General features: G+C 28.5%; 1 protein-coding gene across 1 annotated transcript in view; it reads right to left on the reverse strand.

Moving 5' to 3' along the window:
- LOC119685287 (paired box protein Pax-6-like) overlaps nt 1–24,936 on the reverse strand; it is a 62,333-nt gene that overhangs the window by 18,736 nt on the left and 18,661 nt on the right. Inside the window, exons 3-4 of the mRNA XM_038099529.1 lie at nt 3,578–3,743; nt 3,323–3,503 (exon numbers count right to left, since the gene is read on the reverse strand). Coding sequence (XP_037955457.1) covers nt 3,323–3,503; nt 3,578–3,743 — 347 coding nt within the window. The remainder of the gene's footprint in view (nt 1–3,322; nt 3,504–3,577; nt 3,744–24,936) is intronic.

Genomic DNA, 24,936 nt, shown 5'->3' on the forward strand with positions numbered 1-24,936 from the left:
AATAGTTACATATAGATATATGTATTTAAAAAATTCAGGTATATGTTTTCAATTAAATGTGTAAGAAGTACATGTAAAGTGATGTGGTAAAAAAAGGTAAAATACCAAGAGTTCCAGTATTGACTTCTCACTGACCATAAAATTGCTTCATTCAGCTGAATACTGTTTGTAAGTCCCTAATAATTTTACGATTTTTGTAATACAACAGAACTAGTTTGAACCAATGAAACCAATGAACATTCAGCAACGGCTTACACCTAATATATGTCCATCAGGAAACTTGTTCTATAAGCTTGTTTTTTTTATCGCAGCGTAAAAAACAAACTTTTTTTCTCAAAAAGTGTATGACGGATATTTCTCGTCTTACCATCTCGTAAGTATTTTTAACTTACAATCTTAGTCATTTTTGCATCTATGATACTCATTACAGAACAAAAAGGATATTGATATCTTTTTGTTTTCAATAGAGTTCAGGATAAGACCAGGACCCTCAGTCAAATAACTGCTGTGGCAAAGCGGATTAAAATATAGGTGACATAAAATAAGGAACTAGCTAACTTATCTCAAACTTCTTGCATTCTTTAATTAATCTAAGAAGATCAGATAAAAAGAGAGTCCATATCCGCAAGACAATATAGACATATCCAATTTCTGATAATTGTAACAGTGATATCTATCTGTGTTGTGCCCTGCCAACAATCTGAAAATGAGAAATTGTGTTAGATTTTTGTGAAGTTCTTCCACAAAGTTTTTTGACACTTCATGACACTTTAAGTTCCCATATCATCACTTTCTTTTGCGTACAATGCATTTAAAGACATTGACTTAACAAAGAAAACCTGTAGAACTAGTGATAAAATCGGTTCTATGTCTATAGATATCATGCTAGAATCTTTATTGGCGTTGATATCAAGATAATAGATTCTACATTACATGGTGCCGATTACATTTTTGTAGATTATTAAGTGTGTAATCTTTCTACCTATTAATTTAGTCATTCTTGAGAACTGGTTTTTACTTCTTATAGTTTTTATGGGCGAACATTCCTTTGCTGTCTATTTACCAGTTAATATTGAATATAAAATATCTTAAACACACACAAGTAAATTAGCTTCCTCATTTTTGACAATTTGTGCGCTTCGTAGTTGCAAAAATGTGGATAAAAAACAATTTATCGCAAACTGCAATCAAGTTTTCATCATTTTATTTAATAAACCATATTTTAACTAAAACTTCTCTAACATTACTTAATTAATCAGCCTTTGTCAAATTAATTCGACGAACCAGAAAAACAACGCTTTCATTACGACAACTTCTATATGCATGACCCGCACTAATTTGCTATTTGTATATAGTGGAAATAAACAGATTTAGTTAATAGTTAAGTTGTATAGGGTATTCCCCCCATACCATCAGTAGGGATCTATCGAGCATCTTAAATATTTATTTCATTACAGTGTTGTTCAATGCTTTTGCAAGTTCAGTATTCACGAGAATTAATGATGTACTTAAGACAATCTACTGTTGTATAACGGCACACTCCTTAAAAAACTTTAATCTCGATCTATCCTTCCAACATCCTTTAGTGATTTTTCAAGAGTTTTTTATATTTTTTAATGTAATTTAATAATAATAGGTATGTAATTTTTCCAATACTATTTTTAGTTCTCGATTTTTTTACCAGGAAGGTTTTTATATTCATATAGTCATAATTGATTTTTAGGTTTTAAGTTGCTTTTTATCTCAAATTTTATCATCTTCCGATATTTCCCTAATTTTTTTCCTATACCATGAAACAGTGGCGTAACTACAGGGAAGCGACTGAAAGCAACGCTTTCGGGCCCCCGAACTTAGGCGGCCCCATTATAAATTTATGTATTCATTATATTTATTTTTAATAAATTCTCAAATGTGGGACAAAACGTTTTTTTGTTGAAATAACATAAATTTTGGTTTTTGAACAAGATTGAATTTGTAATTTCAAGAAAATCTTTAAAGGATCCTATTCAAGAAAGTAGAAGTTTCAATGCTTCATATTATTCATACTATTAATTTAAAAACAAAATATGGAACAGTGCCACGACTTTGGTTATACTATTTAAAGTTATTGGATTCAGTGTATTGTAAGCCGTGCTGGTTATTTTCTAATCAAACAAATCAATGGTGTTCTGGATTTCGGGATTGTAAAAATTTGTCAGGAAAAATAAAAATACATACATCTATAAGAATTAGTATGCCAATTTCAACCAAATCAAATGGTGAACAGGGACCGCTCCCGAAAAGTATGTGTGTAAACTTTCATTCGAAGAGTTCAAAAGCTGAGAGAGTAGTTTGAACTAAAAAAGTTTATATATACATATACTGATATATACTTTATGGTATTTTCGCCGTTTCCTTTTCGTGTAAAGGGTATAAAAAGATGTTAGTAGGAGGCCCTTAGTTAGAGTTTGCTTATGGGCCCAAAAAATGTAGTTACGCCACTGCCATGAAATAATACATAAACTCGTATGCTTCCTATTGTGAATGTCAACCATTCTGATGCAGCTGAATTCTATATTGTTAAGTTTGTATAAAATTTACTACTTTGCGGAAATTTATTTTTCTGTTATTTTATGATAAAAAAGATATTAAATAAAATATAATTTTTTTATTCTCTATTTCCACAAACTGTTGTGCTCACATTCTGTGTTTAAGGAGTTTGGTACATTCCACTTTATTTTATATTAATAACTGTCGACGATAAATAGCTCTGATACATTATTTGATCAGCAAAAATTGAATATAAATATTAATTATATTGAGATATTCTGGTTTATGGTTCGGAAGAGACAGTTTTTAAATATGTATATCTATATAATTATTCGTTTACATCATTTTTTTTCAATCATAATAAATTTTTTAACTATTAAGATATTTGTTATACATATATTTGTTATTCCATAGATATTTGCAGAGTTTCTAAACCTTAATAAAATAAACTTATATAATTTATAATATATATAATATATATAAAAACTTATATAAGAAATTAATCTAAACACACAGAAACTGAATCGGTATACAGGTATGTTATCATATGTTTGCACACTGAATCAAGTTACAGGTATTAATTATATTATATTCAATATCAATAAAGTTTTCAAACAATATGGAGTATAACCTATAAGGTTATTTTAGTAAACTAACAGTAAAAACTGAACTTTAATTAAACAGTTCATACTTTTAAAAAAGTTTTTAAAAATTTTTAACCAGATTCTGAGAGAATAATATGTAGTCATCATAAATTTATATTACATTGAGTTGAATTTATAACATTACTTACACTGGGTATATTATCATTAGTACAAACTTCATCATGGAGTAATTTATCTCGAATTTCCCACGCAAATATGCTTGGGCATTCACGCTTGTACTGCGAAATTTTGTTTACTACTTCTGCAGTTGCAACGCGAGGTTTTGAACCTCCGATAGCTCGAGGCCTTATACTCCCTGTTTCGTAATATCTATTTTTACACAAATAATATTTTGATTTAATTATGTTCAATACTTTTTTCTTAATGTTTCTTTCATGCATTACCTTCCTAATATTTTACTAACGCATCCATTTGATACTTGAAGTATTCGCGATATATCGCATGGACGTGCTCCGGAGTGAGCAAGTTCAACAATTTTTTGTCTTGTAGAGTCTGGTAAGGGACGTCCTCCAACAAAAACACCACCTAGTTGGTTTACACCACTGTGACCTAAATAAATAAAATAGCAATTTTTAACAAATTAATTTTCAAATCGAAAATAATAAAATAAAACGCCTTCTTAGGCCACAAAACAATAGAAAATGTATTATTATGTATTATTAGAAATTAATATGTGTTATTAGAAATCATTTGATATTTTATAAAATATTTATGTTGGTTCTGTATATATGTTATATAAACATGTGAGGCAGATATCTTCAGCAATCAACCACTTATGAGTCAATTGTTTATATGTTTCCTATCGTTTCGTGTGCTTCAGATTTCTTACGATTTTTCTACAGTTCCCTAATTCAAATTCACTAATTTGTAATCAAATTATTTAATTATTATATATTTATTATAAATTTATACATATAATACAAAACACTAGGCTATGACTTGTAGGCATTGTAGATTTTAAATCAACTTTTTCTGGAGAACTTTCGGAAATGTCTTTATTCACAACTTTATAAATAATATGCAATGTAAATTGTTTGTATTTAAGTTTGGCAGAAATTATTTCTTTTGAGATATTGTCTAGGTAGTATTTTTAAACAACTTGCAACTTGTAATGCATTGACGAATGATTTATTAAATTTTTTAATGTATTTAAATTTAAAACAAAATTCTAAGCGAAAAAAAAATGAAAAAAATCTTCGAAATAGAAGTCTCAACAATTCAGTAAAGAATAAATTTGCAAATATATTCCACGTTTGGATATATACTATGATCTACTTCCGATATATACTCTAATTATAGATCTAATTAGATATCCGCTATTATGCCCATTACTTAATATAATTTATTTTTTAAAAATCTTGAAAAGTACATACATACTAGTTACTGAAAGATTTAGATAATATATGTATATCCTATGTGTATACCCTATTTATACGATTTTTTAAACTGCACGTATTAACGTAGTCCTAAACCGGATCGAAACTTTTTAAGGTATAAAAATAGATCACTTTTGCTGCTTATAAATAACTGCTACTATGAAGCAGCATTAGCATAGGAAGATCTCCCTAATTAGAAATATACATTTAAATAACTGACTCTGAAAATCGCAGATCAATTTACTACCATGCAATTATTGCTAACAGAATAAAATCTCTACTCATGTTGGTGAGTGAAATGATGCATCCTCGAAAAAAAATTCTATTATGAAACAAATGACTTTTTATGGAACAAATTCTAAGAAATTCTATTCTGTGTCACACACAACTACGAACATTTATCATCCGACATTAAGCACTGATTTTATCCATCCCAATATTAATATGAAGTCTAATTAAAAATATATATATAAACATAATTATCTTATCTCTAAGAAAATGGAATCTAAAAGAGGCAAGAAAGGAAGTTCATCAACGGAGAGTAGATGTTCTTTATAACAAACATTTATCAAAATATGCAACTTCATATAATTGCCTTAGTCGCTTTATTCTGAAACACTTGAATTATTGTTAGTTAAGTCAGGATGATATCGATTATTTTGAATATTTTAACATTGCTAATGTAAATATATTGTAATTACTATGTGTTTTTAAAAAAACAAATACAATTCAATAAAGACTTAAAAATATTTCATTTAAACACAAGCAATTGTTATTTGAATGCAATCGACCTCAATATCATCGGTTCAAGTGTGCCAATATAATTGCATCAGGAGTTTCATTTTATGCGCTGTTAACTCAGAAATCTTTTTATTGAATCAGAATTTTGGATAAAGATATCAACAAAATTGTTAGCGAAATTGGGGGGATGAAATTAGAAAAATTTGAAAAAAGTATTTCTTTAAGCACAGAATATAAGAGCACTTTAAGTCTTGCGCCTAACAATGAAATCACAGTGGTTAATCAGTGAAAATGGTTTTATTATTTTTCGAAACATTCTCCAGTTTTGCCACTCTGAAGTGCATATCTCCAGAACCAGGGTTTTGAATATCTTAACGGTCTTTTCTGGCATAGAAAAACGCTCGCATTGCATTTTTTTAATGTTTGGCAACAAGAAGATTTCATTGGTACCAAGTCGGAACTGTAAGGCGGATCCATCAATTCGATGTTTTGAGTGCTCAAAAACTCTTTTGTTTGAGCTGATGTATGGGAGCTCGTATTGTCGTGGTGGACAACAACTCGACGGTTAGTTTTCTTCAATACTCTGTAAACTTCCGGCAAATAAATGGTTAAATACTACTCAGAATTGACCGTTCTACGTTGTTCAACTGATACAGTTTCGACATGACTAGGTTTACTAAAAAAACATGTGACCATTTGTTTGGATTTGCTCCATCTGCGAACAACTTTTGTCGGGTTCTGCCTACTTTGGAAGACCCAAACAGTTAATTTCTGATTTATCTCGAGCTCATAGGCATAGAGCCATGATTCGTCATATCACGATTTCGTATACGTGTTTTGAGCCCATTGTATGCTCCGGTATGTACCATGCCGATCTATCTCAATCATTTATATTTGGTGAATATTTTTTGATGGAATAGCCGATCTTGAACGATCTTTATTCGGTGTGGAGAAAAGGACGACTACGCTCGAGCTCACTGAACCAGTCTTTTACAGTCGTTAGATGTAGCGTTTGCATTATTTTCTGATTAACCTGCGTCGAAAATCATAAATAAAAATCGCATGAAAATGTTTATTATTTAATTCCATTTTTTGCAGAGTCAAATTTTGGAATTGCTGTAAACATCATAATAAGAACACGTAAAGTAAAACATCATGCCATTTATGCTACAAAAGGGTCTAACCATATATATTAACTGTTTTAGATAGTGTAAATAGGGTAGATTGTTAATAGGATAGATTTGTACTACTATACAGTCAAACTCCTTCAAAGTTCTTAGATTTAAATGGTTTTTGAAATGGTTGAGTTCTGTCCAAAATGTAACGCATCTCGGAATCAGTTCCTGACGCAATTTAACACCTTCTCTTTTACGTTTTTGGTCACCGAGATATTGCTTGTATTTGCAAAGCGAATGAACCAGTTATCCAAAGCGGACCTCTAAATGATCTTAGTATTATGCAAGCAGTAATGGAAATCGACCATTTTTATATAAAAAGTAATTCTCTGTTAATATCATGACTTTTTTTTTATCAGACTAGAAGACTGGATATTATCTTTCATGGAAGAAAGTCCTTTACATCTACAATGTATTGAATATAATTGAAACTTAATTTCTGAAGAATCTTTGCCAACTGTAGAAACTCTTAAGTTGGCCCACAACAGATTATAGGACGAAAAAGTATAAAGATGAACGTTTTGGAAGTTGTCAGTAACCAACTGCATATACAGATAGGTATGTTATAGTTTTTGTTGATGGGTATATAAATAAAATAGTTATTCCTGTGGCTTTTTTGTAATAATTCATGATTATAATAAAAGTACCTACAAATTCACAGCCGAAAATTCAAAATTTGAAATTTTGAAATGCAAGGAGACACAAGTTGTCCCACAAATGGCCAGTAGTTTTTCTTGCTTGGCACTAAATCGTATAATATTGAACTATATTGTAGAATTGCTGGAAATAGGTTTGTAGCTAAAAATACCCAAAATTGTTGTCAAAGTAATAAAAACAATAAAAAACTGATACAACATACAGGCAGAGGCAACTTATATATAGATGTTCTACGCCAATCGCAAAATCTACAACAATTTTAAAAGTTCAGAAAATTTCACTTTTTTCTCAAAGTTAAATCTTACTAATACTATCAGATATCATTTTTGAGAAGTTCAAATTTTGTGATATGTACTATGAGCATATATGTATTTATTTAATTTATATGGTTTATTTTGCATATGGATGTGATTTTCTTCTTACTTAGTTAGATTAGTGGTTGTTATAGATTAAACGGAGATCGAACGGTTAAGTTTTAATCGTTATTCAGGCTTAGTATAGTTTCACATATAATAAATATAGTTACATCTTTAGAATTACTATTTTCAGAATAATATTTACAAATAACACCAGTTTTTATATTTGTGTAAACAAAACCATTCTATATTATTTTTATTGAACGCCATTTTGATTGATTTACATACGAGTGTCGAATATAACGCTAAATAGAATTAAAACCGAGAATTAATGCTTTTAAGCGGCAATATTTCTACTTAAGCGACATTATCGGTATATGTTGAATTACTAGTGGAGAACTTAGAGAACCAATAATATTAAGCGGCAATATTTCTACTTAAGTGACTTTATCGGTATGTGTTGAATTACTATTGAAACTTAGTATACTGCATAGGACCGCAGCATATGCTTCGGGAGATGCATCCGAAGTAAAAGCCACCTGAAGTTGTTTCGTATTTTGCCAAGAGGTCTAAAATAGTTTCCATAAATTTAGACAGTGTACATAATTTCACAAAACGGTTGTGACTCAGGACACCACTTTCTAAATTAGAAACTTCCACTATTCAGTAGTTCATGATATCAATTTTGTTGGAAGTGGAATTTTTTGTTAAGATAACCTAGCGTCCAAGGACTTAACAAAGTTTCTGAAAAACGGTTGACGACTTTTCCAATAAATGTTATGATGGAAGTGACAAGTTTATGATGTCACTATCTGACTAAGAATTGCGTTACATAATAAATAGTAATTTTCATTGGCACCAAAGTTGTCCGCTGTATATTCGAGTACTTGTTGTTGTTTATTATCTGATTCCTGAAAAATTGATTATATATTTATTAATACAAAAGCTCGAATAAAGTTGACATTACCAAAATGTAAACTAGCCAAAAACGTATTTTTTAGATAGATCCATAATTTAGCGAGCTGATTTTAGAAAAAATATCATCACTGGAAGCTTGGTACAACTTTTGATATTTGATATCACTATTAAGAGTGACAGTAGCAGTCTTCAAATTTTCAACAGTCTCCAACATTAAAAAAAGTTGTCTTCAAGAATTGCAATATTGCGAATTAAATTATCACAACTCGTAGATGTCGTAAAACTCACTTTGCTTTTGTTACCAACAAAAATATTTTGTAAGATTTTCGTACATTATTTTTCAAGAAATGTGATATCTCAATTTTGGGTAAAAGTGATCCATTTAAGCTAAGAACTTAATCCTGTATTGCATTCAATATAGTATTTGCGTCGCAGTAGTGTTGTCTATAAGTTCTGATTTTGTTAATGTCCTTATCAAAATTCTATATAGTTGTGGTCTTATAGAGAAATTTACAAAATATATTCAATGGTGTTTTTCCGCTGCTTGTATCATCCGTTATTGACTTTATACCAAGTTTCACGAAAATTTGATGATCAAATACGCATTTCTTTTTTATATTGTTTGAAGTTCACTTTTTTTTCATTAATTATGTATATGTATGACAACGTAGAGTTTTTTCTTTATATGTTCACAAAAAGCTTTTAATGGCAAACATACTTTCATTTCTTCTAATTAAAAATTTTCATAAAAATTGTTCTTAAGTTTTTAACACACACCAAGTTATAGCCTTTGAGTTTCGTGAGCTTCATTTCCAATGCATCAGCCGGCGTAAAGAATGCATTTATAGAAAGAGCTGAGATGCTGTAAATTTCAATAAATTCTACAAAATTGGCAACTCACACACATTAAAGAATTCCATTAAATATGCATATGCGCACGGGCAGCAAAACAAAAACCGAGAATAAAGAATTTATTTCCTCATAATATATATTGTACACGTATTCGAATACGGATATATAACTTCTCGAAGTATCACAAATGTTATTGTTTAAAAATAAAAACTCTTAACATCTTTAATTTATTTATTCTAATGTAATCCTTATTTGTAAATAAGTTTTTTTTAATAAATTCTATATTTTCTTATTTATAAGCTGCAATCCACCGCAATAAAATATAAGCAAATAATCAATACGTAAATACTTAATACGAATCTATACCCTAACTATGCGGTGTTAGGGTATAGATTCGTATTAGTGTTTTAGTTAAAAAAAGCGACATATTTTATTAGATATTCTTTAATAAAAGCCTAATTATGTCTGTCGTAACATATAAAAACATTACATGACATTAAACTATAAACAAAGATAACAAACAAAAAACATATGTAGATAAAATTAATAAAATAAACTAAACTAATTAATTTATGTATAATGAGGGAATGAAATTAGTCTTCAGTTTTTTATTGTTTCTTAAGCTGCTTTTTAAAATTTTTCTTAATGTCACGTCTAAAATTTAAGATCGTTTTTTTTTAAACGCGAATAGCTAACACGTACTTTATGTGTGAAGTATTTGGTGATCGGATTGAGCTTGTGTTGTTTGTGTTCTTATGCTGGTTTGCATTGTGTGAAGTCTGTTATAATCAATCACATTTTCTGCGATTTGTCATTCACATTTCTTCCGTTCTTTGGATCTATTACAATTAATTCAGGCTTAAGACAGAATTTTAGTTTAATAGTTAAAAAAGCAAAATAATATAAACGAAACAGCGTAGCATTTTAAAAATGTAAATCTAACACTTATAATTGTAGTAGAGTGGATTTTATGAATGGAGGACAGTCACGCAATAACAAACTACACTGTAAAAACGGTTTCAGCAATTTTTAATGTGTGAATTGTTGTTGTACAGACTCTTTTCTTATTGAAGTGGATTTTATAACTACAAGGTATTGTATACACATTTTTTATATCCCTTGCATAAAAAAGTGAACAGGGTATATAAGTTTGTTAAGATTTTTATAACACACTGAAAAACGTAGACCCCTTAAAGTATTAATACTCAGTTAGACGAACTGAGTTTATTTACCAGACAGCATGTCTGTCTTTCCGTTTATCTGTTTAATTTTAAACTACTCTCACAGCTTTTGAGCTATTCAAATGAGACTTTGTACAAATACCTATCAGAATTTTTTTTCCGAATTTTTATCGATTGTTGGAATAGCTAAAATCGGAACTCTATATCTTATAGCTGCTACATAGACTAAACAATCGGATATGACATTTTTCCGTTCTTCATAAAGATATTTAAATGAAATTTGGTACAGATGTAATTATATTTAAATGAAAGAATACAAACTAAACAATATTCAAATGAAACTTTACACATACACTTTTCAGGTCTCTTTGCGGACTCAGATCCAGTGGCGGCGCTAGGCGTCAACGAGTCGGTCTCACGTCCACAGGAGCGTCGCAAAAAGTGTTACATATTTCTGAAAACTTTAACTTCACTTACTAGAGAAAAAAATGATTTTGTTTGTCTCTTATTAAGTGAATAAGTGAACCTTTTAACAATGAAGATATTTAGTGTTAGTCGCAACTGTGTTAAATGTGGACATCATGGTTAGACATTGAGTAAATCTGGCAATCTAGGTCCTTTTTTTTTTGTTAAAAGTGACAGAATGGCTATCGATAATTTTATCTCAGTCACTTAAATTCTTCTAAGTGGAGTTTGCCATATTTTTTCTGAAAAACTTAAACGTTTTAACCACAAAATTATGGTACACCTAAATTCAAAAAGAAAAGAATAGCGAAGAAGCAACAAACTTAAGCCTAATTTATAAAATGCAATGATTGAAAAGAATATTAAAACTTAAAGAAATTGTCGCATTATTTTTGATTGAATGAAATAATTAAACAAACGTTTATACCAAAAGCTTTTCCAACTTTAATATCTGACGCAATACAAGTGAGAACAAAAAATGTATAGGAGCTCATTTTATATATTATATTACGTATATGTTATTATACATATATTATATTATACTATATATGGATATATTATAATATAAATGAGACCTTAATGTATTTACAAAAATCTATGTAAAGGGTATCTAGCAAGGGTTGAAAAGGATATTTATTTTTCGTTCCAATAGTTGTGGTACGCAACAAAACTAAAATAATTTTTGTTTTTCCTTTTTCCTAAGTAAGGGAACGAAAAAATAACGTTACAAACTGTATGTCGTCCCGCGTTCAAAATTATTTTGTTACAAAAAAAAAGTTACGTATTTAAAAGTTGTTATTTAAACGAAACAATATTTACGTATTAGAATTATATTATTAAAATTTTCATCATCATCCGTGACTATTCAGTCCATGTAGGTCATAAGCCTGTTTAACAACATCCTTCCATTTTTCTCTGTTTTTTTTTTGTTTTTATTTCCCAATTTCTTATGTTCATTTCTTCTAAATGCTGCTGCACACTGTCTTTCCATCGTTTTCTTAGTCGCTCTATTCTGGTTCCCATTTTGTTCTCATTAATCTTATGCGGTACTCTCATATCCGGCATTCTTATCAGATGTCCAACCCATCTTAGTCAATGCTTTTTCATAAATTTGTTGATTGTATCACTTTCAGCTAGCCGTTCTAGCTTGTGGTTGTATCTTATGCGATACATTCCGTTCTCATTCACGGGGCCAAAACTTTTTTCTGAGTATTTTCCTTTCAAACACTTTCAAACAGCCATATGTTACTACTGGGCGAACCAATGTTTTGTACACATAATTACTGTTTTGTACATATAAAATATAATTACTTGTAATTAGTCATTTTAATTCATAATAGGCTTTATTTCCAGCTTGTACTCTATCTTTTAATGTAGTCATTGATATATTGTTCTCGCTAAATAGTCAAATAGTGTCGTCAATTTATAAAGGATAGGTTATACTGGCGATTTTTAAGGGATCCATTTAAACCTATTGCTCCATTGTGTTACGTCAATTTATATAACTTTATTCATTTTATTGCCATTTTATATTTATAAACGGCATATTATACATAGGCCATTTTTTTGACTAACATATTTGTCGTTAAAGTAATTGGAACTTTGTCCAGACGAAATTTCTGGTTCCATTCCAACTTTTTGTAACTCTATTTTTTTGTTTCACTGTATTTTGTTACAACATTGGAAAAAAATTTTTAAATAATAAAATAAAGTAAACGCAAAGTTCTTTTCGTAGAAAGAAAAAAAGTTCCAATCCGTTATATTGGAAAATTGAAACGTTTGGATTTCGTTAATATTGTTTTCAATCCCTGGTATTTAAGCATCGGCAAAGACATAGCTAACATATACCACTAACATAGTATATATAGCTAACATATATAGACATAGCTAATATACTTATTTGAAATGCCTACTAAAGAAGGCATTAAGAAGAAGACAGAAAGCATACTTGTGCATTATGACTGAACAATTTAAATTTCGGATTAATTATTTATTAAAGCACTTAAATTAATAAAATATTAAAATAAAACGCTTCAATAAATAGATTGAAATATTGAAGGCGACATAAGTTATAATATAAGAATAATGTGTCGTTAACTCATAATGTCTAACATATTAAAATACTAAGAATTTAATAGAATATTAATTTATATCAAGAAACGATAAACCAAACTATAAAGAAGATTATCGATTGTAAAATTAAATATTGAAAATTTCTGTTTTCAAATTATTATTCATACTAAAAAAGACGTAATCCATAGAGATCCACAGAGGTAAATACCATTTAAAAAAAATAAAATTAATAGAAGAAATAGTGAGCAGGATTAAAATGTCACTTTTAAGATTTCGAATATAAATTATGTTATGATGAACGTTTAAGTTTTACACTAAATATAATGGGTGTTCCCAAATAAACTTTTCAAAACAAAACTAAATAACATGCACAGGCAACGTAAATCTATCGTATGTAGTACAAAATGGATGTACCATGACATTTTACAAATCCTAGTGAAGTTATTGGATTCAAAGTAATAATATGTTAAACTTATAGGTAGAGGAAAAAGTATCGAATAAACAGACAATTTAAAATTTTTTTTAAACTTGGTGTATTAGCAAAACTTTTATCTAAACTTTTCAATTGTTAATCCAAGATTATGATTGTTTATCCCTTGACTGAGTTCATGACTGATATATAAGTTGACACATGTGAAAACTATTGTAAGAACTGAAATGACGAGAAATATATTGGTTAAATCGAAATGCGTTTTTTTTATAAATGCATTAAATTGATAACATTAATTTACGAGATTTACATTTAGTCTACCGAAAAGTGCGTGTACGGCTTGTACCAAACAAATTAACTAACAATCAAAAAATTTCACAGAATTGGAGATCTGAAGAATATCATGAATGAGGCCAAAATAATAATAGTTTTCTTAACAATATCGTGACTGATAATAACATGACATTTTTAATATGATCCAGAAATCTAATGTCAACGTTCGGAGTGGAAGGCGCCAAATAAGACAATATCCAGAATTTTTAATTTATGGAGATCAAAAGAAAATTTTTATTTGTTTTTACACTTCCAAGCGCATTTTCGGCCTCACAAAACTGTTAGTAAACAATTCCAACTTGGTGTTTGGAAATGGTTAGTTCATCTTATCTGATCATAATATCAAATCAAAATCATATTTTAAGTGTTAACCGACATTAGGTAAATACCTAATGTTAAATTTCCAGAAAAACACATTTGCCATTGTTCTATTTAGTTTGGAACTCATTTTGTAACTGAAAACTATAGCTCCTTACAAGAGTGAGGGTAGCTGTTTATAGTTCTCAATCATCTTCCAACTTAAAAATTTAAAACTATTGTTTACATTATTCAAAATTTTGTGGACAATGTTGTATTTTTAAGACTATAACTACTTACATTAAATTGAAAAAGAAAATAATAAATATGATCAGTCAATACCAACTGTTATCCACCAACAGGAGCTAACTAATATTGAAAGTTGTCCTCACATCATTTTACCCAATTTTATTAGCTAATAAAGAAATAACTCCACCTAAGAGTTATATAAGGTATATGGATATTCCAAAAGGATATTCATTGTAAACTAATTTAAGTAAATTTTCTATAATCTATTAAATATCAAATCAAATCAAATAATTATATATAAACCGTTGTGCCTGATTCCATTCTTTTTAAGGCGCATTGTTATTATGATTGTAGAGATCTACACAGTGCATTTATTAAGGCAAAACTTGCTGCGAACATGAAAAATATTCAAAATGTTTTGTCAGACCGATATCATTATATTCCAAAAAAGTAATGTTATAAAAGAAATTGCAATGATGGAGTCAATATTTTTGAGAATACTGTAATTTACAAATTATGTTAATTTTAAGTTATTTGAAAATACTTTAAGATATGGATATTTACATTTAATGGAGTGGTGGCGCGACGGTAATTGAGTCACGCTGATCTAGACTTCAGCCGTTACTAGAGCTCTTGATATAGAATATACTTATAAAGGACATCCCAAAACATATACAAGTTTCGTTTATAGAAGTATGAACTTAGTTTATTTACTTCTGCGTTTATTTTTAGAATGTATATAAACTTTAAAACAGTCAAAACACAAGAAACAAGACGTGGTGCATTTTGAGTAGCTTCACTCAAGCACAACTTTAAATTAAATCATACTCGTATTAGAAATGATGAATACAATACTAATGGTGTCTCATAAAAGATTTTCATTTTCGACTTAAGTTTAACAATCTAGTTAACATATATGTACATAACCGTAGCTTGATTTCGTATCCTACATTCATTTTCAATGAACTGAAAAATTTAAGATGACAGTTGCTCAAAACGTCAACATATATTAGTCTTTATTTAAAAATAGGTTTCCTAACATTTATTCAAGTTTAGCGTTTATTTTTAATGTTGGGAAGAAATCTACGTCATGTTGCCATATAGACGTATCATAAGTTCAATTAAGCAAAAGATCCGAAATATCAATCATGCAGAAATTTCTGGTGAAATATTTATCTTTAAAAAAAAAAATGTGCACAATTTATTTTTGTTGCTATAAATTCATTTTTCACCGTAATATAATTATTTTTGTCGTGAAGTTGAACACAATCTTGAGTCATAAAGTGTCTATAGTTATTTATTAAATAAAAAATTAAAAACCAAAAACAATAAAATAGTAATAATAATATCAAAAGAAACATTTAATCAATATTTTAGTATATTCAATATCTATTAGTTTGTAAATATATTCACATAAATATGGTTTTCATTCACTTACTCAGTAAAAGTTGCTATTTATGTACATCTAAGAATCTTTATTCTAGCTCCATAAAAATGATTTCGCTAAATACAGATAATACTATATCATATTTCATGCAAATACAAAATTGTTAGTCATAGAGGGTTTCTTATGAAATTTTTTATTAAACTTTTGTTTGCTATATATAAATATTTCTTAGATTTTCTTTTTGCCGATTTTGTTTGTGAAACTGTTATCTTCATATTTTGCACGGATTTAGTACGCTTAGCTAGCACTCTGACTATTGCTTATTTTACTGTATTTGCATGATTGTGTAAGGGAGGGATTTACTGTGTTATTGTTATGAATTTAATTTAATAAGACAATTTATTTGCAGTTCGAGATTTTCAATGTATGACTTAATTACTTTAGAAAACAATGTGAGGATTATTTGAAATATGATTTTAATTACTTTCGGCTAAGCAACTGTAAGTCTATTGATCATATATGTTTTAATATTCTATTCAAAGTCAATTTGCAGTTTTTACGGGAGCTGAGCAGTGGTTCAGTAAACCCATACACATATTACTTAATATCTATATCTATTGTAATAAATTAACAAATTGTTAAGATTGTACTATTCATGTCCAATAAAGGATGTTTAAAAAAAAAAGGAACTTATATAGTTTTCCCGTTCATGTTGGATAGTTGGAGTGATTTTAATTCATTTTAATATGAAAAATATTTATTAAGCGAAATCTATAGACATATTTTGTAAAATTATTCTTCTGTTTTTTGCTCACAGCTTTAAGCTGACATTTCAGTAGTTTGTTTTTTTATTTCGAGTTTTAAGTGAAGCTAATTAGCACAATATATATAGATATAAGTACATGTATATATTTATATGCATATAGTTGAAATTACACATAAGCAGGTAAACAAATATTTCAAATATCTGTGTAAAATAAGAAGAAAACATCAATAATTATGGCGTTAGGTATTACAAAAACAAATGACCGTAAAGAATTTTCAATTGCACAATGAAAATAACCGTATAAAGAAAAACAGTTTAAAGGGCTACAACCTGAGTTTGGTTGACCATATATTGAGATTGAAGAATTAGATGAAATGATAGCAAATAGGAAGTGTACAACGCAGTTAAGTGCTGTAAACTTAACAAAGCCTCTGGTGTCGATCGTGTGCCTTTAGTCCTTTTTGTATATTCTTCACCCTATTCTACGTACAATCTAATTCAAGTCTCTAACTAGTTAATCGAAAACATGATAGTAAAATTGTTCTATACCGTATTAGACAACAAATTAGAGTTGATATTCACAGTGTCCATAATCAATTGAAATTTAGAAAAAAAAGTACTTAAAGATTGATTATATTTATTTATCTTAGTATATATAATAAAAACATATGTACGTATCTCAATAAACATAATTTAATTAATTTAAAGCCTCTACTAGAAAAGTGATTCTACGGTCTGAGATGTTAATAGACTATCGAGTGGTTTACAACCAATGCGGGAGCAAAAACTAATGTGTATTAATATGTTTTCCACTGCTGTTTGCCATATATATAGACAATAACGAAAACTTTATTTAACGATATTGTATTTATATCAGAAACTACAAGGAAGTTGGAAATAATAAACTCAATTATTACTTAAAGAAAAATGTAAACGAATCGATAGATACGATATTCAAGAAACATGTAAGCAAACTAAGAGCTAAAGAAAAATATATATCAGATGAAAAATCCCTAAAAGTGGTCAAAGAATATAAAGAATATAAGGATCTGGGACTATGGATGGTTTACAATTAAAATTCCGAGAAAAGTGTATGGAAGAATTTTCAGAATTAGTAGTTAATTAGAAAAAAATAGTATATAAAACGAGAGCTTAACAAAATGATCTAAAAGTGAACTAAACTACGATTTTAAGAAAATAACTATATCAATCTGAAGTATGAAGAAATATGTATTACATGTATTTCTAAAGCACAATGCGAACTTTTGAAGCTGGCAGACATTCCATTCCATAAATGCAGATTGTATTTTGAACCTAAAACATTATATATTGTGAGAAATTAGATTTAATTATTCCAGAAAAGTTACTTAAAAAAACAGAACTATGTTCAATAAGAAATGAAGTAAATTTGTTAATGTTAAGCGATTTTATTAAAGTGAAAGATAATAGAACAAATAATTTAAATATAATTGTAATACTCGTTGTTTAATTAAAGTAAAATATTATATTATGCTGATCCTATCTCATAGAATTCTTAAAAATACGTATGTATCTTAAATAAAAAAAATAACAATGTTTTATTTTAAATAAGTAAAACTACTCTAATTGATAGAGTTTATTGTTAGGGTAATACTTTGGATTTTATATAAATAAAATTAAAATTTAAATAATAATATTATTGCTATTTCTACATTAATTATCTCAGTAATTGATGTTTAAAAATTTTTTATATATGACGCTTATTTTTTCCAAGAAAATACTTTAATGAAACCAGTAAAAAGATTTTGGATTAAGCAATGAGTCGCTTTTGATTTTTGTCACATCGCATCTAAGCACTCTATACTCTCAAGTCTTCCACTCAGTCCACTTAAAATGTATATATTATGTATACATATTATGTATATAGTTATATTTTATTATTATTATTTTTTTTAATATTATTTTTTAAATTAATTTTTATATATTTTTTTTTATATGTAGTTGTACCATATTATAGTCTACACTCTCAAGTCTTCCACTCAGTCCACTTTAAACGTATATATATTATGTTAATCAATTATAATTGGGTTTTTATTTAGTAAAAAATTAAATAGCAAATCATATAAATTGAATACTAGTAGTTCGGCAAAATAAGTATTAAGTATGACTTAAAATAATAATGCGAAATGTACCATAATAATATTAATATTAAAAACACGAAAGAAATGGAAAATTTCATATAATTGTCAATTGTCGATCCTTATATGCATCAGATATTAAACATAATTTATTAAAGTTGTAGTTTCCGCCACCAATGCGAAGACATACTTAGTGAAGATATATTTAACGCATATGATAAATGTTCTGTGCGAATTCATTACGAGTACATTGCAGCTCGAAACAAATAACACCGATATTAACAATGCAAAAACAAGCTCAAACAATCAAACCAAGTAAAACAAATGTTTTTCCACATACCATACTCATATGTACATATTAAGTAATGCGGAACATTACTGTGACAAATGGGATTACGGAAATGATTACACCGAAATCTAAAAAAGAATTGACGAAGTCGAGGAGCAAAATGTGGTACGTGGAAACCAAAATTACATTATTGCTAACATTTTGCTCATTTTGTTTTATCCAAAAACGATTTTGGCACAAAAATTTACCCCGATAATACAAATTTTATACATCAATTTTCAATATTTCGGTTGATAATTTTAAAGGTACACTTTCAACAATAGCCAATTTCATATCTTTTGTCCTCATATAAGTTTTATGAATAGTGACTGCTTTATTTGTACCTTATATTCAGTAGCATTGTTATGTATTGAAAATTGATTTTGTGATCAATATGGCAGCAGGCAAAAAGGTGAACATTTTATGGCTAAACAATGGACTTAAGTACCTTAAATACTTACTGACACAGCATGTGATTACAATTTATTTATGACGAACCCCGACTACGAGTATAGAATCATTGTGTGAATGAATGGAGACTGATGTACTTTCGGGTACATCGCATTGAATTATTATAAATTGTGTAACTTTTATTGTAAACAAAATTTTTTTCCATTGTATTCAACATAAGAACCAAACGAATCAAACTTAAATATGTTTTTATTTGTCGGTGCAATAATAATACTATAAGAACCCTGTTTTCTTTCTTTTCATTATTTAAGTGCTTATTCTCACAATTTATAGAAATATAACATGTAATTATTCTCAAAAGAACTACATATAAAACAAAAACGTCAAAAAAATTGAATGAAAATTGTTAATTACAAATATGATGTGATCATACAAATATACATATGTTACATATCAGTATACATCAGACGATGTCAAAGAGTTTTGTTTAAAAACTCGTTTAACTGCGGTCCTTACTTTTTGAAAATATAACATTTTCATAAAAATATTATTAACAATATGCATTAATATCCAGATATAGGAAACTGGCACACTAACCTAAGAATATTACATTTCAAAAAAGTGAACCAAAGCCTGTATACTTAAAGGAATTCCTTTTAAGCCGAATCCATGAAAATTTCGCGGCTATGGTTAGTAGTAGAAGTAGTAAAAATAAAATACGCTTAGAAGGAATTCAGGAAAGAAAACCTTATTAATAAACCATGCACGGCCGTCCGAGAAAGAAGTTACATATATTGACTACAATTTTATCTACAAACAAGCTCACTTTATCCGCACCACAACCGAAGTCTCGATCATATGGATAAATAGAGGTGCAGCTCAGCAAGTGATTACTAATACTAATTACAGATAATTGACTTTGACACCATTAACAAACGAATATCTTATGTTACCATAATTCAAAATATATCGCTATTATCAATGAACACACTTAAAGAAGACGGCAATGTGAGTCCCTTCAATGAGATATTTTCTTGTGTTAGAAAAAGAGAATTGAAAGTCTGAAACTTTTTTGTTGTCTTTCATCTATTTCACTCGCTATTGTCTGACGAAGACAATCTAAATTCGGTGCGAAAGGAGCGTCATGACAGAATTGTCGAAATTGAAGTTTTTGTTCTTATTGTCTGATTATTAAAGAACGTGTTGAGTTTCTCACTTTATCGGAATGAAGATGAAAGTCAATTATTAAGTCACATATGCCAAACATATTAACACTACAATTTAATACTTTTAATTAACTCTTTTTTATGTTGTGGCTTTTATATTTCAACAAAAACATAATCCTTCATATTTTTTTTTTCACAATTATTGCCCAAAAATATTGTTACGATAACAAAAATGGAAGATATAATACTGAATACTTAATTTGTTCTTGTTTTTTGGTATTCTGGCAGATTATAATACTAGGAGAAAAATAAGAGTTCTGAAAATCGAAAACACACGATTACAGAATGTTGAGTCAAAATAATCTGACTTGCATTCAATTCTGAGTTTAGTTATCAGCTGAGCATCGATTATTGATTGAAGAAGGACCATTTATTACGCGAAATGAAAAAATATTGTACTTATTGGAACATGAAATATTCAAAAAATGAACGAGGCATGTGGAACTGCAACGGTCATATTCAGTTGACTGATTCGAGTGAGTCGTCATAAATACACAAATCACTGTTAATAAGAGTCCATTAGACGTCGTCTTTTCAACAGAAACACAATAATTGTTTCGCTATGAAATATAACAAAGGAAAGAAAAGGACGAAGTTTACCTTCTGATTCGCAATTTGTTGGCAGGAGCGTGTTAAGACCCTGCCGTATGGCAGCACCGGTTAAATGGTTAATACCTCCATATTTCACTTATAATAATATGTTTCCTTAAGTTTTTTTTATAACTTATAAACTGGTGTTAAATTATTTAGTCTTTTAACATAGTATGTGAATACATTTAAAATCATATCATATATATTTTTTTTTTTAAGGTTACATTTCACCTTAAATTCCAAATTTTTATTTTTATTTTTAAAATATAAAATAGTATCAATGGTACTATTATGGTTAATTGCGAATGCTATGATTTATGCTTAAAAACTTTTTGTATTACTACAGTTATGCCTATTTGTAGCTAAATCACACATTTTCAGATTCAAGTATTATAATGTGAGCACAAGTTTTTTACTAAGTTTATTAGTTAAATTTTTTTGTTTTAAAGAATTTTGCAATATAAAACATCACTCTATAATTGCCGAGACTAACTTCTCGGAAATCATATTCATTTATCAATAATAGCAGATTCAAGAGCAATACAATGCTTCAAACGTTTTCCAATATTTCTAGTAATAAAGTAGACATTTGTTTCGTATACATCTACATTTTTAAACAAAATTTTCTTTCCCGTAGTATTTCTTGAAATCTATAAAATTGAAATAGTTGATCAGGATGTTTCTAATTCAATTCAAACTGCAATTTATACAATGCATACATCATAATCGACTTATTACATTGGATAAGCTTCACTGAATTCTCTCCATTTAGAAGACTACCCTTTTAATTGTGAAGTGTTACGGTGTGCACTTATCTATGCGTTAATGGATCGAAACTTCAGAATTTTGGCATCCAGAGCGGTAGGCGATTGCTTTGGTTTCACTACATATTTTTCCAATTGGAATCAGTGATTAATTAACAGAAATTATATTTCTTCAACTATTTTGCAAATACCTAAATACGAAATGACTAATGATTGAAATATCATGAATTTTACTTTAACGATGACAGGATTCGTGTCCATACTTTATGAAGAAAAAACTAACCATAGTTAATTCGTGTTAAATTGCTAAAACGTTAAAGTCTTAAGTGTACACTAAATGATGTGTATGAAATGTCAATATTTGATGCCTTTGCAAATTAACATGCTGCAGTGTTTGTTGAAATGGTAAACTGGTAAATGCGAGATTTTTGAGCTTATAACATCATTGCACCCAATTTGTATTTATTTTGCATATTAACTTTAATACTTTAGAATTTCAGCACGAATTTAGCATGCTAAATAATTATCTTAAAGGGGGTCTTATGTGTTTTAATACTCCATTAGATACTCATAAGTACTAAATCACATTATCATGACATCATGAGATTAAAATTTTAACACTTAAATACACATATTTCTGTTTTTCTTTAACCATTTCATCAAAAACCTGCAATGGAAAATCCACAACTTGTAACACTAAAACTTTTTGATATGTTAAATGCTGTAGTCGAATGAATTAAACAAGTAAATTATTGTGAGAAAATTTTCGAAACTAGTGATTAAGGATCCCAAATAATAATAAAACACCTTGTTTTAATTTTAATACATCAGTAATTATACAAATTTGCTACATTCCTTACAGCAACAGCAAGTGCAAATTATTATTATTTTGGGACAATAATAATTATTTTAAATTTATTATAAATTAGTTTCTGAGATTATTACTAATTCAGCACGCAAATTTTCAATTTTGCTTTAATGAATCGAGTTAACTAGAATGCAAAGGGTTTTTAAACCAATGAATATATACATCCATTTCCCATCACTGACGGATGCACTGCAACAATTTAATCATATTTGTATGAATAGAAGTGAATTTATTGCGTCTGAAGAGTCAGTATGTATACATTATCATTTCAAAAGTAAGCATCGAAGAACTAGCTGATAAAAAGTTAAGATAACAGTTATCTGCAAAAGAATGCAGTTTCAAATTTGAAAACTATATCTGGGGTATCTATATTGGTGTTTTGTTTTTCAAATATCAGTAAAATCTAACATGCTAAGTGGATTTCACGGCTTTAATGCAAACCCGCCTTTACTGATTTTTAAGAATGGTTTCTGTTGGTTCAACAAATTTCAAAAAAGGCCGAGTTCTAAATAGTACAAGTTATTTGGTCATATTTTATAGTAGATACTGATAGATATATGAGAAGTAGTGTCGGAAAATGTTTATTTGTATTTACAGCAAAAATAGCTATAACATTATTTAATAATCTTATGTCTAAAAGTCTTTTTAAAATGTGAAAGGTACACCTATTCTATAATTCTAATTATAGAATTGTAATTATTCTATAATTATTTCTTTATGATGTATACTAAAATATTGTTATATTGTATTAATATTATACCTATAGTACCCTGATGATGACTATAGATGGTAGTCGAAATATCGGTATAAATAAAATTTGTTAAAAACCAAAAACAACTTTTTAAAAAGTGTATTATTTAACTACTGACCAATTAGCCCGTTAAAAAATAAAATTATTAATAAAATATTATAAAGAACTTCGATTGAAACATTGAAGACCGACGTAAAATTATATATATAAAAAAATAAATATTACTAGTAAAGGAAAAAATTGCTTTCAAAATATTTACGAAATTTTTAAAATTTAGAAAAAATATTTACAACACAATTATTAATTTTTTTTTAATAAGTTATAAATTAAAATATAAATTTTTTATATAATAACATAAAAACATATGCTGATCAAATGTCAAAAAAATAAATAATATTTATTTTTAGTCTCTATTTTAACATAAAGAAATATTTTTATCTCTTAAGAAAATCGTTGGTAATATAAGTTAACTTGTTAGTAAATATAAGTATTCTCTATAAAATAAATATGACTGTTTATCATGTAATATATACTTGAGTACAAAATATTATTTTGGTAGGTTAGGTTAGGTTACTGGGGCAGGCAGTCCAACACATTTAGACTCTACGGTATATTACGATGCCACTACTTGACTCGGGACATTAACTAATTTTTACTTTTTTCAGAATGATTATTATTAATAATGGATTGGGCTTTTTTCATTGCATATGAACATCAAAGCCAAGGCATATTTTATATATTCGCAAACAGTTTTTAGCACTGACAGTTCAAAACTGACTTATAATCCAATATCACGTCTATCGCTTTTTTAATTGATTGTCAAATTAATGGAATTATACATGTCAATTATACCTGACCGCATACTTGACAACGCGGAATGAGTTGTCAACAAACTAGAAAACAATTGCCATATTTCATTTAAAATTTGGCAGTAAGCAGTCAAAAACAAATAAGAATCGTTCCCCATAAGTTGACTATCGCTTAAAAGACGGTACGTATTCATCGGCGCAAGGAAATTCTAAAAAAATGCGGCTGAGATAGCTCAAAAACGTCTACGACATCGCGGCAGGTGACAAATCATGGATCTATGTTTATAAGCCCGAAAAAAAATAATATTTTACTATATGGGTATTCCAATGTGAGCAGAACCCGAAAAAAGTCCACGGACGGAGCGGCCATGTCCCAACTGTACAAATTGAACAATTCTTTCAATTCTGAGTAGTACACAAATATTTGTTTGCGGGAAGCTTCGGAGAATTGACGAAAACCAGCCATGGAAGAAAGATCATCCTCCAGCACGGCAGTAGGAGCACCCACACATCAGCCTAAACAAAAATGCACTCAAAACGTCGAATTCGTGGGTCATTCACCTTATTATTCTGACTTGCAACCAATAACTGTGCTTTCAATCTTTAAAAAAAGATGCCATT

This window comes from Teleopsis dalmanni, chromosome 2 (genome assembly GCF_002237135.1).
Source record: "Teleopsis dalmanni isolate 2A chromosome 2, ASM223713v2, whole genome shotgun sequence".
NCBI classification, from domain to species: Eukaryota; Metazoa; Arthropoda; class Insecta; order Diptera; family Diopsidae; genus Teleopsis; species Teleopsis dalmanni.